This window comes from Peromyscus leucopus, chromosome 14 (genome assembly GCF_004664715.2).
Source record: "Peromyscus leucopus breed LL Stock chromosome 14, UCI_PerLeu_2.1, whole genome shotgun sequence".
Classification (NCBI taxonomy): Eukaryota; Metazoa; Chordata; class Mammalia; order Rodentia; family Cricetidae; genus Peromyscus; species Peromyscus leucopus.
The window spans coordinates 82,354,307-82,365,766 of NC_051075.1; the positions used below are offsets into that span (position 1 = coordinate 82,354,307).

Sequence of the window (11,460 nt, forward strand, 5' to 3'; positions counted from 1 at the left end):
TCTTACGTTGTTGAGGGGATTGTACATCCTTGTATTTACAACCATAGACTCAAGTAATTTTCATATTCATGAGCAGGGTACTTCTTAGATAAGGACCTAGCACAGCTGGAGAAGAAAGAGGTAGGGGACACCTGGGCCATGCAGCAGGATGCTGAGGGTCAAATCCTAATCCTCTCTGAGGAAATTTATAAAATGCTCCTTCCCTGAGCCCTGTGCAGATGCTGAGAATATAACAACAGAATGTAAGCTCTCAATAGATGTGAGGCCTGAGGCAGTTGCTCCACTTTGTGAGAAGGATCTCAGATTGAATTACAGATGTGGTTGTGAGGATGATGGTGGTGATTTAAAATTTAAAACATGCTATGTTTTGAGAATTTGCAACCTCCTTTCAGAAACATGCAATTAATAGTTGCCATTCCAATAAATTGTATACTAAGAAACTCACCCAAACCACAAAAAGTAAATATACTTCAGAAATATTTGCACAAGAATGATTATTGCAACAACATCACATAACTAAATAACGGAAATAAACTATGTATCTCTCAACAGATGTTTTCATCAAAAAGACATGTTTATATAAACAACAAAACAGAAGTTTTTCATCTCCAAGGAATATGAAAATTATATCAGTTATAGAAAAATGAATGCAGCTAGAAATTATGTATGAAGAGCATCTCAGAAACACAGACATTAAATGAGACCCTCATTAGCAGTTCTTAGATACTACATACTTAGCTACAACTATGAATGCAAATACATGATGAAGTATAAATGAAATTGTCCAGTAGAATAAAGGTGAGGTAGGGAGGGGAAGGAAAATGAAGAGTAGAGATTATGGGGGAAATATACACACTGTACAAAATACATGTGGAGGAAAATGGTTAACAATTGTAAAATTGTTATTTTTACATCCCATAATTTAGAGTCTTTGAAATTTAAATCCATCTATAAAATATAGTGTGATCATATGTACACCCACTATGTCCCATTGATTCCTCTTGGGACCATAGAATAGGTCTCTCTCCCAACCTCCTGACCTCTCTGTTTAAATAACTAGCATCACAGTGAGTCCAGTCAGTTCCATTTATATACACATAGGTGCAGTCATTCATTAGTATATAAGAAACCTTCCAAAGAAAATGATTATGTTTTCCTCATCCATCATCAAATGCCAATAGATCCTCAGACTGGTGTGGGCCCTCAGGAGTTTATCTCCATCCATGTTATAGTTTTAAAAATTGTTATACTATCTTTTTTTGTTTGTTTGTTTTTTGAGACAGGGTTTCTCTATGTAGCTTTGTGCCTTTCCTGGAACTCACTCGGTAGCCCAGGCTGGCCTCGAACTCACAGAGATCCACCTGGCTCTGCCTCCTGAGTGCTGGGATTAAAGGCATGTGCCACTGCCGCCCGGCCTGTTATACTATCTTTACTGGTGAGCATAGATCTGGGAGTCCCCTCCACACCAACCTCATCTCTACTGGGGATTCTTGTCTCCACTGTACCCCCTTTTGATTCTGAGCTCACCTGCAGGTTGGTTTTTCATGGTTTGCACTGAAGTTATGCTATCTCCCTTAGCAATAACATATTCCTGCAACTTTGGTCCTCATAGACCTCATCTGCAGAGAGAAAAGGTTGTTGTTTATCTGGAGATGCTGACTGGATGTTTCAGAGATTGATTTTAAGTTGTTTCTAGACTATCATCAGTGATCCTCTAAATGGCAGCCTCCTCCTCCATGGGGACAGTTGGATCCAGCTCTAGCAGTTCTCTCTTGTAGTAATGTGACAACAGGAGAGAACAAAGTCTTGAATACCTTCTTCAGACTGTACCTGGGACAGAGCATCTGACGTCTGGGAATCACAATGAGTCATAAGCTCAGATGTATACTCCATGTATCCATGTATGAATTCCTCAGATATGCAGATAAAGGGGTCAACAGAAGAGTATATCCCACTGTGGTACTCACAGAAAAGTTAACAAGTCCAGAAAACTATACTCACATTCAGAAGGAAGTAGAAATGAAGCAAATATATGCTGTGACTCAATGTGTTCCCCACACTGCACATGCAAGCATTTAAAGGAATGAGGGGAGAAAGTAAATCTACTTGACAAGGATCCTCATGGTTGGAGGATATGTGTACTTACATAGTTTTATCTCTCCATTTCTACCTCTCCAGGTCCAGAGTCCACTTACTCTTGGATAAGGCATGTATTAGTTGAGCTTTTTCAGAAGCTGAATATTTTCATGGAAGAATAATGGATTTGCACTTACTCCATGAATGGGACAAGCCAAGAGCACTATGTAGGGATATGTGTGCATATGTGTTTAAATGTCACAAGTATAGCTTCAATTTTAAAACAAAAATAAATACAACATAAATTCAGGCTATTCATGTATATTTTGCTCTAATATCAGGTCATGAAACAGATGTACCTAACTAATGCTGTAGGATAGAAGGATCTGGGACCATTATGATGAATTCCTTATCTTCTATTTCTAGTCAGGACTGATATGATATCTTGTAGACTTGTAGTTCATGGGGAAATACCTTTTTTCTCATTGTAGAGGAATGCTTATCTGTGGTGATATTTTATTTTTGCTTTAATAAATTAAGCGTGTCTGGAGATCAGAGGAAAAACTCAGCCATCATAAGTAAACAAAGAAGTCAGGCAATAGTAGAACATGCCTTTAATCCCATCACTTGGCATGCAGGGATCTGTCTGGATCTCTGTGAGTTCAAGGCCACACTGGAAACCGAGCCAGGTGTGGTGGCACATACCTTAAATTCCAACACTAGTTAACCATGGAGGTATGGAGGTCTACAGACAGGAAATGACAGAGGCAGCTGCCTGCCTAGACAGTCATCCAAAATTCCTCTGTAACTTTGGGGAATCCATCTTTAGCCATATAGGCCTAGTCACTTCTCAGTATAGTCTCAGTCACTTCTCTCTGTGTCCTGTAAAATGTCTGGCCGTCTCCTCTGTGAAGCAGGAACCTGAAGAAAAATTTTGCCTTGTTTTGGCAAAATTTATTGGTCACTTTTTCATGGGTCCTGCATGTCCAGTCTATACAACCTTTTGTCAATCAGTCCTGACAAGAACAGTTTCTCCCCCAAATGGCTATTTTTGCCAAGAACATAAACTCCATATAGAGTGTCTTCAATGACCGTCTTTCTCTTTGAAGTAAATCAGTGCTGCCAGGACAGACATGTCTCACTATCCAGAAAGTCTAAGTTTTTAAAACATTTTAAATGCCATATTCTGTAAGTCTTTGAAGTGTTTGAAGATTACCTACCTAATTGAAATATAACATTCTATACCTAAAAAGCTTAACTAGCATGATTATAAGCTTGATTATCTTGGGTGGCTAATAATCTGCATTTCTTAATTATACATTACAATTTCAAATGAACTGCACAAACATAATAACTTAAACAAGAGTAGAAATATACACACAGTATAACACAATTAAATTTAAATTTATATAAAAACCTAAAATCTATAGCAATGTAAAATATTTATTCTATATTTCTACATCACTTATCGCTGCAATTCAGGGGGCTGAATGGTTTTATCTTGGCATTACATAATTTCTCTTGGGCTAAATAATATCTATAAAACCACATTTCATACTTTAGTACATGGGATACTGTTGCCCATCACAGGTTACAGTGGAAAGGAGTACATGTCTACTTAAATAGTATGGAGACTATCTCCTCTTACTATGTAATACATTCACAAAATTCTGGGCCCTGTGAGAATATAAATAAATACTATGAGCTTATTCTCTTGACTTAAAGTAATATTAGGATTATAATATGTGCAGATCTGATGCAATAAATGTGCAAGTGAGCAGGAGTTTTCCTTGAATACATCACATATTGATTTCTAGCTCCTTTTATGATTGTCCATTTACTATGTGGATTATTTACCCTTTTCCTCTGGCTAGGGCCTGTTTACATTGATCTAAAACCCTCAGCAATTCCTCCTGTAACTGTGCTGTATTTTACTCTTCTGAACACTACTTAAGGACCTGAGCACCACTTGTACAATTACTGAATCCCTCCATAAGGAGAAATCTGTCTGGAAATAGCCTCATATCTCCTTATTCTGATTCTCATAGATTGATGCATAGGGTTTGCTCAGTGGTCAGATATCTAAGATGCAGGAAGATCCAGTTTAGAAGATGTTTCTAGACATCTCTGGAGTGTCCCCTCTGTAACTTACCTCTGGAAGGAAGTTACAGACAACCTCTGCAGCCCATTCTTTTGGGAAAATGTCATGAATTGGCAACACTAACTACTAAACAGTCTACAGCAAATCACTGAGGATGACTGTGACACCCATGTATCCCAAAGACTGCAGGAGAATGTCTTATGTCACTGCATTCAGTGTTCTGTAACAGGCTGTGATTACAGGGCAGGGCACTGAGACTGGGGAAGACTATGAATGTGGAATCAGTGATCACTTCTTAATCTCAGAACCAATTCATAAAAGCTGATAAATATGAACTCATTTGGTGAATAAACTTTGTTAATAAAAAAATCAACAGCAACACTCATCATCACCTAGGAATTACACATTGATGTGAAGTGTAATCAAACATTTCTACTACAGAGTATTGACTCAATTATGGTAAACACATGCTCACATTGATATCAACAGGGGAATGTGTGGCTCAAGTTCACTAATTTAAAACCCCTGCTCTCTGAATCTTGCATGGAGGGTGTTCCGATCCGCAGTACTTAAGCACAAGCTTTTGACAAAGTCTTCAGGTTATTCATTCTGCTGCTCTCCTCCCCAGCTTCCTGATCCTTCAGTGTTTCTGACACACTTCAGATGTATTCTTGACACTGTTCTTTGTACAGTAATAGATGGAAGAGCCTCGGATGTCAGGCTGCTGAGCTCCTTGTAGACTGTGTTGGATTTTGTGTCTGTACCTTGTGTGGCTCTGTCCTGGAACTTATGTGTGTAGTTTCTTTGGCCAGTCCTTGGGAGTATCCATCCAATCCTTTCTGGCTCAGGTCTAGGTTTTGCCTTACCCAATTTATACAGCAAATGGGAAAGATATCTGAGTCTAAGTCCTTGCAGGAAAACTTTACTGAATCTCCAGGAATCTTCATCCAACACAAGACTGCCTCAGCTGAACCTAGGAGTGGATATCACTGTAGACAGGATGCTCAATCACTTTAGTCTCTGGCTCCCCATCAGCCCTTCTCCTAGTAATGCACTTAACTATAGCTGCTGCCACCAGGGAGAGGATGATCTGACCTCAGTCCACAGTGAGAACCTGTGTGCTCACAGACTGTGGACACATGAGGATTAATGTGGTGCTGCTGGATGTGTGGATATCCCTGTATTTACTACCACAAATTTTGTGGTTCACGTAATCTTGGGGAATGGTATTTCTCAGATCAAGACCTTAATCTTTTTGAGACAGAACAGGGAGAGTTTTAGTATGTTAGTCAGTGGGAGGATGAGATACAAGAATGAAACCTGTCTGGGGAAACACATTTCCTGCTTCATCCTGGTACCTGTGTGGACAGAACTCTTCCATCCCATCAAGAATCTAGTCACCTCATCAGTCTTCAATAAAGTGAACCACACATCAAAGGTTCAAGCATAACCTGAAACTCCTTAGGGTCAACCATATTTGTGATGCTGAGACTTTGCATTGACATTCTTGCCCCCATCAGACACTGGCACAGAGCTTTGGAGGCTTCTGTCCATTCTATACCAGTAATCAGCAGGAATGTGAACACTTCTGATAAAAGCTGGAAACTGGAATCCCAGGAGGGACAATTTTTCCCATAATGTTGCTAGGGTCCTGGAGTTCAAATACCCTTAACCTTTACTAATAAGTCTTCAAAAACAAGTATTCTATCAAGCAGCAGTAGGAATCTGTTCTGGAATTTAGAAACATCACTATGGATTTTATTTTATTTAACAAATAACCTCTCCAGTGTTGTAGCATGGAGATTTCACATGTTAACTACACCATGGTCTCTGACTGTAATAAGACCGGCAATGAAGTCCCAGAATATAGCATGAATCTTAAAGAGTCTTATTAATAAAATCAAACCTGAAGCCAGGTATTGGGGTGAACGCTGGAAGATCAGAGAACAAGAACAAGCCACAGCCACCTCACCTCGCCAGTTCCTCAGCTGATCCTGTTTCCTCAGACTGGAAACCTCTGTGTCCTCACCCTAATGGATCTCAGCTGACTTGCTGCTAAAAGCCTAAAAGCTTAACCAGGCTCTCTAGTTCCTCGTCCTCGTGCCTTAAATACCTTTCTGCTTTCTGCCATCACTTCCTGGGATTAAAGGTGTGTGTCACCATGCCTGGCTGTTTCCAGTGTGGCTTTGAACTCAGAGATCCAGACATATCTCTGCCTTTGGAATGCTAGGATTAAAGGTGTGTGTGCCACCATTTTCTGGCCTCTATGTTTATCTAGTGGCTGTTCTGTTCTCTGACCCCAGATAAATTTATTAGTGTGCACAGTATTTTGGGGAAGACAATATCACCACACTTTGCCATGCATCTTTCTAGGTGGAACTTCATTCTGTGTCCTCAGGAATTTTTCTTTTTGTTTGGATCTAAATTCCCCAAGCTTAGCATCTTATTCATGAAATGTCATGGCTAATGATTTTCAAAGACTTAGATGCATTTGCAATAAGCACAGTGAATGACATCTGTAGAGCTGAATAACCCACCACCAGCTCCAAAGAGTAGGTGAAGCCAATACCAAAGTATATGAGTCATGTGTACCTACACATGAATACTTGTGACCTGTAGGCACACATGTTAACCCCTAAAAAATGCTGCATATCACAGTAGAGATGCATTTGTAAGGAAAAAAGCAACATGATCACGAGTCAAGTGCATTTCACTCCCATACAAATTTGTCCTGGATTGAGAACTTTTCAGTGTCTCCTGGTACTTGAATATGCAATTCTGTATGTAAATGCATTTACTCTCTTCTATATTCGTGGCTTGCTATAAAGAGGGATTTTTGAAATCAAGCTCACATTCACAATATATGTTGTACATTGTTGATGCTTTTGTTTGCATGATATTTCTTCCTAGCAAATGCTGAAGTATGTTCATGCTATTGATTCTTCTGAAAGAAAGCCTAGAATTTACAATACAAACAACCTGGGCCTTTCAATTCTTCCCTAGTTGAAGAACTTTGAGGAACTGGAACCTGATTCTGGGAAAAAATAGATGCTTAGAGGCCTTTGATGTAGTGATAAGGTTCAGTGAGAATCAGCTACAAACATTTATATCAGATTGACCACAACTCTTGTTTACCATTGGTATACATGAAATTCATTGAAAAGACTTACTATAGTAGAAGAAGAACCTAAATGCTTATTAGCGATTGCATTGCATACTTAATGTTTTGCACAAGCAATGACATCATTGTTAGCATAAGTTTTCCCTTTTAAAATCAGGCAGGTTTTCATACTAATTTGTGCTCATCCCAACAGAATGAGTTTTATACAGCCATAAAGGTCTAGAGCATCACTCTTCTCTAGTCAATATTGTCCCTGATTGTGTCTTACTCTCATTACCATCTCTGTGTTACAAACAGCTACATACCCCCAGTTGACTTCCATGGGGTCGCCACCATGAGACTCATTCAGAATCTTAAGGAAAATGGTGATAAGTTGTGATGCTCTATGAGACAATTATATTAAAACAATTAATCTTGTGGAACCAGCTTAGGCTAGTAGGTTAGTCTCACCAAAGCAAAAGGAAGTCTCAGAAAATAATACCTTCCTACTAACCTTCCTACTAAATCTTGCATCTTTTCTTCATATGTCCCTTCAGAATGTCACTATATTGATTGATCCTTACCCAAAAAAGGCCTCAAAGTGTTCGTTTCCAGTCATTAGAGAAATATGAAGAGTCCTGCCTATGAACCAATCCTCCTTTCTCCATATAGAAAGATTTCAAAAATAATGTTACAGCAAATGGGATTGAGAGTCATTTCCCTACAGGAATAGTAGATGTTTTCACAAATATGTATGAAATAATACTCTTAACCTGACAAGCCCTTATGAAAACAATTATCACCACCCCTCAGTTTAGCCTGTGTCTTCAGTAATGGATTGACAAATGCCTGTCCACTGCTGCTCATAACCAAAGTCAGGGACCACTAGAAACATCATCAAATTATCAGAAAAGAAAACTTCCAAATAGTGGCCCAACTGCTTGCCAGCCCTCAAGTAGTTAACAGCTAAAGCACCCAAGGTGCTTTAATGGCTTGGAATAAAGCTCTTGGTATCAATACTCCCACAAGCATATTTCCCACTGTACACAGAAATATACAGAGCCCTTTATGACTTTATCTGTCATCTGCAAAAAGCTACAGAACATCAGGAAGAGAGTAAGAAAGCTAATTCCAATTGTCTCTTTTGTCTGCTTATTAGAATGCAAATTTTAACTGCAAAAAGCTTCATTCTGAAGTTGCTAATACTTATCATACTATTGCTGATTTGATAAAAGCATGCCAAAATGATGGCATAGAGGAGCTCAGACTCTGGCTGTCTTATTACGGCCTCATGTGTATTTCACATATGGAGAGCATAGGCCATTTACAAGAATAATATAGATTAAAATCTTGCTAATCATTCTTAGTATACTAAACCTCCTTCTAAAACACCTGCACAGTGTAAGATGCATTTCCACTGGTATAGTTTATGAAATAGTGGTGACAAAGAGAATCCAATCTCAAGAAACAGGGGAATGAGCACCCAGGGCTGCTGATGACAGGATCAGGTCTCTACATTCCCAGCTTGGAATCCACTGCTCTTTCCCAAGTGCTGTCTGAGCAGGAGCCCAGATTGTTGCCAAAGTATCAGACTCCACACCCTGGGAACTCCACAATGTGACACTCAGCAACACCCCTAATCCTAAAACAATAAGAGATTTGATTACCACTGCCAAAAGCAATTCATGATCAGATGTATCAGTAATTAAAGACATTAAATTAGATTTCATAGGAGAGGTTAAAGCATTTACCCCAAAATCTATGGGGACCCTTCCAACAAACTGCCAGTGCTTGTTTTCGGGAAACCAAACTGGACTGTGAAAGGGTGTTTGTTTGTGCACATGCTGTTGATTTGTCTTTTACTCGACTGATTTATATTATAGTTTATTCCCAATTACTCCACCAAAAGTTTCAGTCTCTTAGATTTAAGAGATATTTATAGTATCATGTATAGCCAAAGTTTCTCCTATTTTACTTTATTATAAAGGAATCATGTCAATGGACGTGGTCAGTGGTTAACAGCTTTCAAGGTATGGTGTACTCTAGGCGCATCCTGAATCAACATCAATTTATTTCCAGCTTTTTCCCTTTTGAAAAGCTGACAAAGATACTATAAGACTGTGAAATGACAGACAAAGGGACACTCAGAATGATTATTTTTTAGCTAGTTTCCAAGCTCATCTTCTCTGTCATCTCAGTCCCAGAGCAGCTTCCTGCTTCTCCAGGGTTTCTGACACACTCAGGATGTGGGTTGTAATACTGTGTTTCTTGCACAGTAATAGACCGCAGAGTCCTCAGATGTCAGGCTGCTGAGATCCATGTAGGCTGTGCTGGAAGATGTGTCTGCAGTCAGTGTGGCCTTGCCCTGGAATTTCTGAGCACAGCCAGAATTACCATTTCCAGGATAAATGTATCCAATCCACTCCAGGCCCTGTCCAGGCCTCTGCTTCACCCACTGCATATATTCATTAGTGAAAGTGTAGCCTGATGCCTTGCAAGACAACTTCACTGAGGACCCAAGTTTCACCAGCTCAGTCCCAGACTGCTGCAGCTGGACCTGGCAGTGGACACCTGTGGAGAGAAAGGCAGAGAGGATGTCATTGTCACCTCAGTCCCTCTTCCTTCTTCAGGTTTGGAACTGGAAAGCCTCTTACCTGTAATTACTGACAGGAGGAAGAGAATGATCCAGCTCCATCCCATGATGAGGACCTGTGGGCTCAGTGACTGTGGAGAGGACACTGATCATATGCTGTTATGGCTTGTAGACATTCCAGTATTTACCATCAAAGGCTCAGTAATTTGCATATTCATGAGTAGGGTACTTCTTTTATAAGTACCTAGTCCTGCTAGAGAAGGAGGTAGAGGACTCTTGGATCAGGCAGCAAGATGCAGAGGACCAAGTCTGAATCCTCTCTCAGGAAATGTATAACATCCTCCTTCCATGAGTTCTGTGCAGATGCTGAGGTTGTAACATCAGGACCTGAGGTCTCAGTAGGTTCAGTCCTGAGACATTTGCTTCACTTTGTAACCAGGTTGTCATATTTATTTACAGAAGGTGGTTGTGATGATGATGATGAGGAGGAGGAGGAGGAGGAAGAGGAGGAGGATAGTGATGGGAAATTTAAAACCTGCAAAGTTTGAAATTTACAGACTCCTTTCAGATATATGCAATTAATATTTGCCTTACTAAAAGATTATGTGCTGAGAAACTCACTCAAATGACCAAAAGTAAACGTGCTTCAGAAACAGATGAACAGCAATAATGATTGCAACATCACAATAACTGAATTATGGAAACAAACTATGTGTCGTCAACAGAGGATTTCACCATGAAGACATGTTTATCTAAGCAGCACAACAGAAGTTTTTCATCTGCAAGGAATATGGAACTTACATCAGTTATAGAAAAATGGATGCAATTAGAGATAAATGTATTAATTAAGAGAAACCCAGAAACACAGGCATTAAATGAGACTCTCATTAGTAGTTTTTAGATATTCCATACTTGCATACAACTATGAATGCTAATACATAATGATGTATTTGTGAAATTGTTTAGTAAAATAAGGTAAACCCAGAGCAAAAGAAAGTAAGGGTAGAGATTATGGGGGAAATATACACAGCATACAAAATACACAAGTATGAAAACTCTAAAGAAAGGAAACCACAGAGTTTACAAAGTCCCCTCTGCAAACATTTCATCTCTCTACTGGAGATTCTTGGCTCCATTGTGCCCCCTGCTGGTCATGAGCTCCCCTGTAGGTTGGTGTGTCATGGCTTACACCGAAGTCGCACAAATGTAAAATTGTTATTTTTACCTTTCACAATTTATAATTTATATCTTTGAAATTTTAGTCCATGTGTAAAATACATTAAGATCATATGTAAACCCACTATGCCCCACTGGTTCTCTATGGGAACTTCCAATAAATCTCTCTAGCAACTTCATGATCTCTTTTGTTTCATTAACTAATAACACACTGAGTCCAGTCTGTGCTGTCTATATACTTGTAGGTGGGTCATTCACTAGTACATAGGAAACCTCCAGAAACATTCCAAAGAAAATTGATTATGTTTTCCTCATCCACCATCAAATGCCAAAAGATCCACAGCTTGGTGTGGGACCTCAGGAGTTTCTCTCCATCCATTTCATAGTTTTAAAAATTGTTATACTATCTTTAGT

The 11,460-nt window shown here is 39.3% G+C and overlaps 1 gene segment (V, D, J or C); it reads right to left on the reverse strand.

The window, feature by feature from the left end:
• Positions 1 to 9,516: 9,516 nt before the first annotated feature.
• On the reverse strand, positions 9,517 to 10,015 carry LOC114686759. The segment is given in 2 exon segments: positions 9,517 to 9,848; positions 9,932 to 10,015. Coding segments are annotated over 2 exon segments (378 nt in total).
• Between the last annotated feature and the right edge of the window lie 1,445 nt (positions 10,016 to 11,460).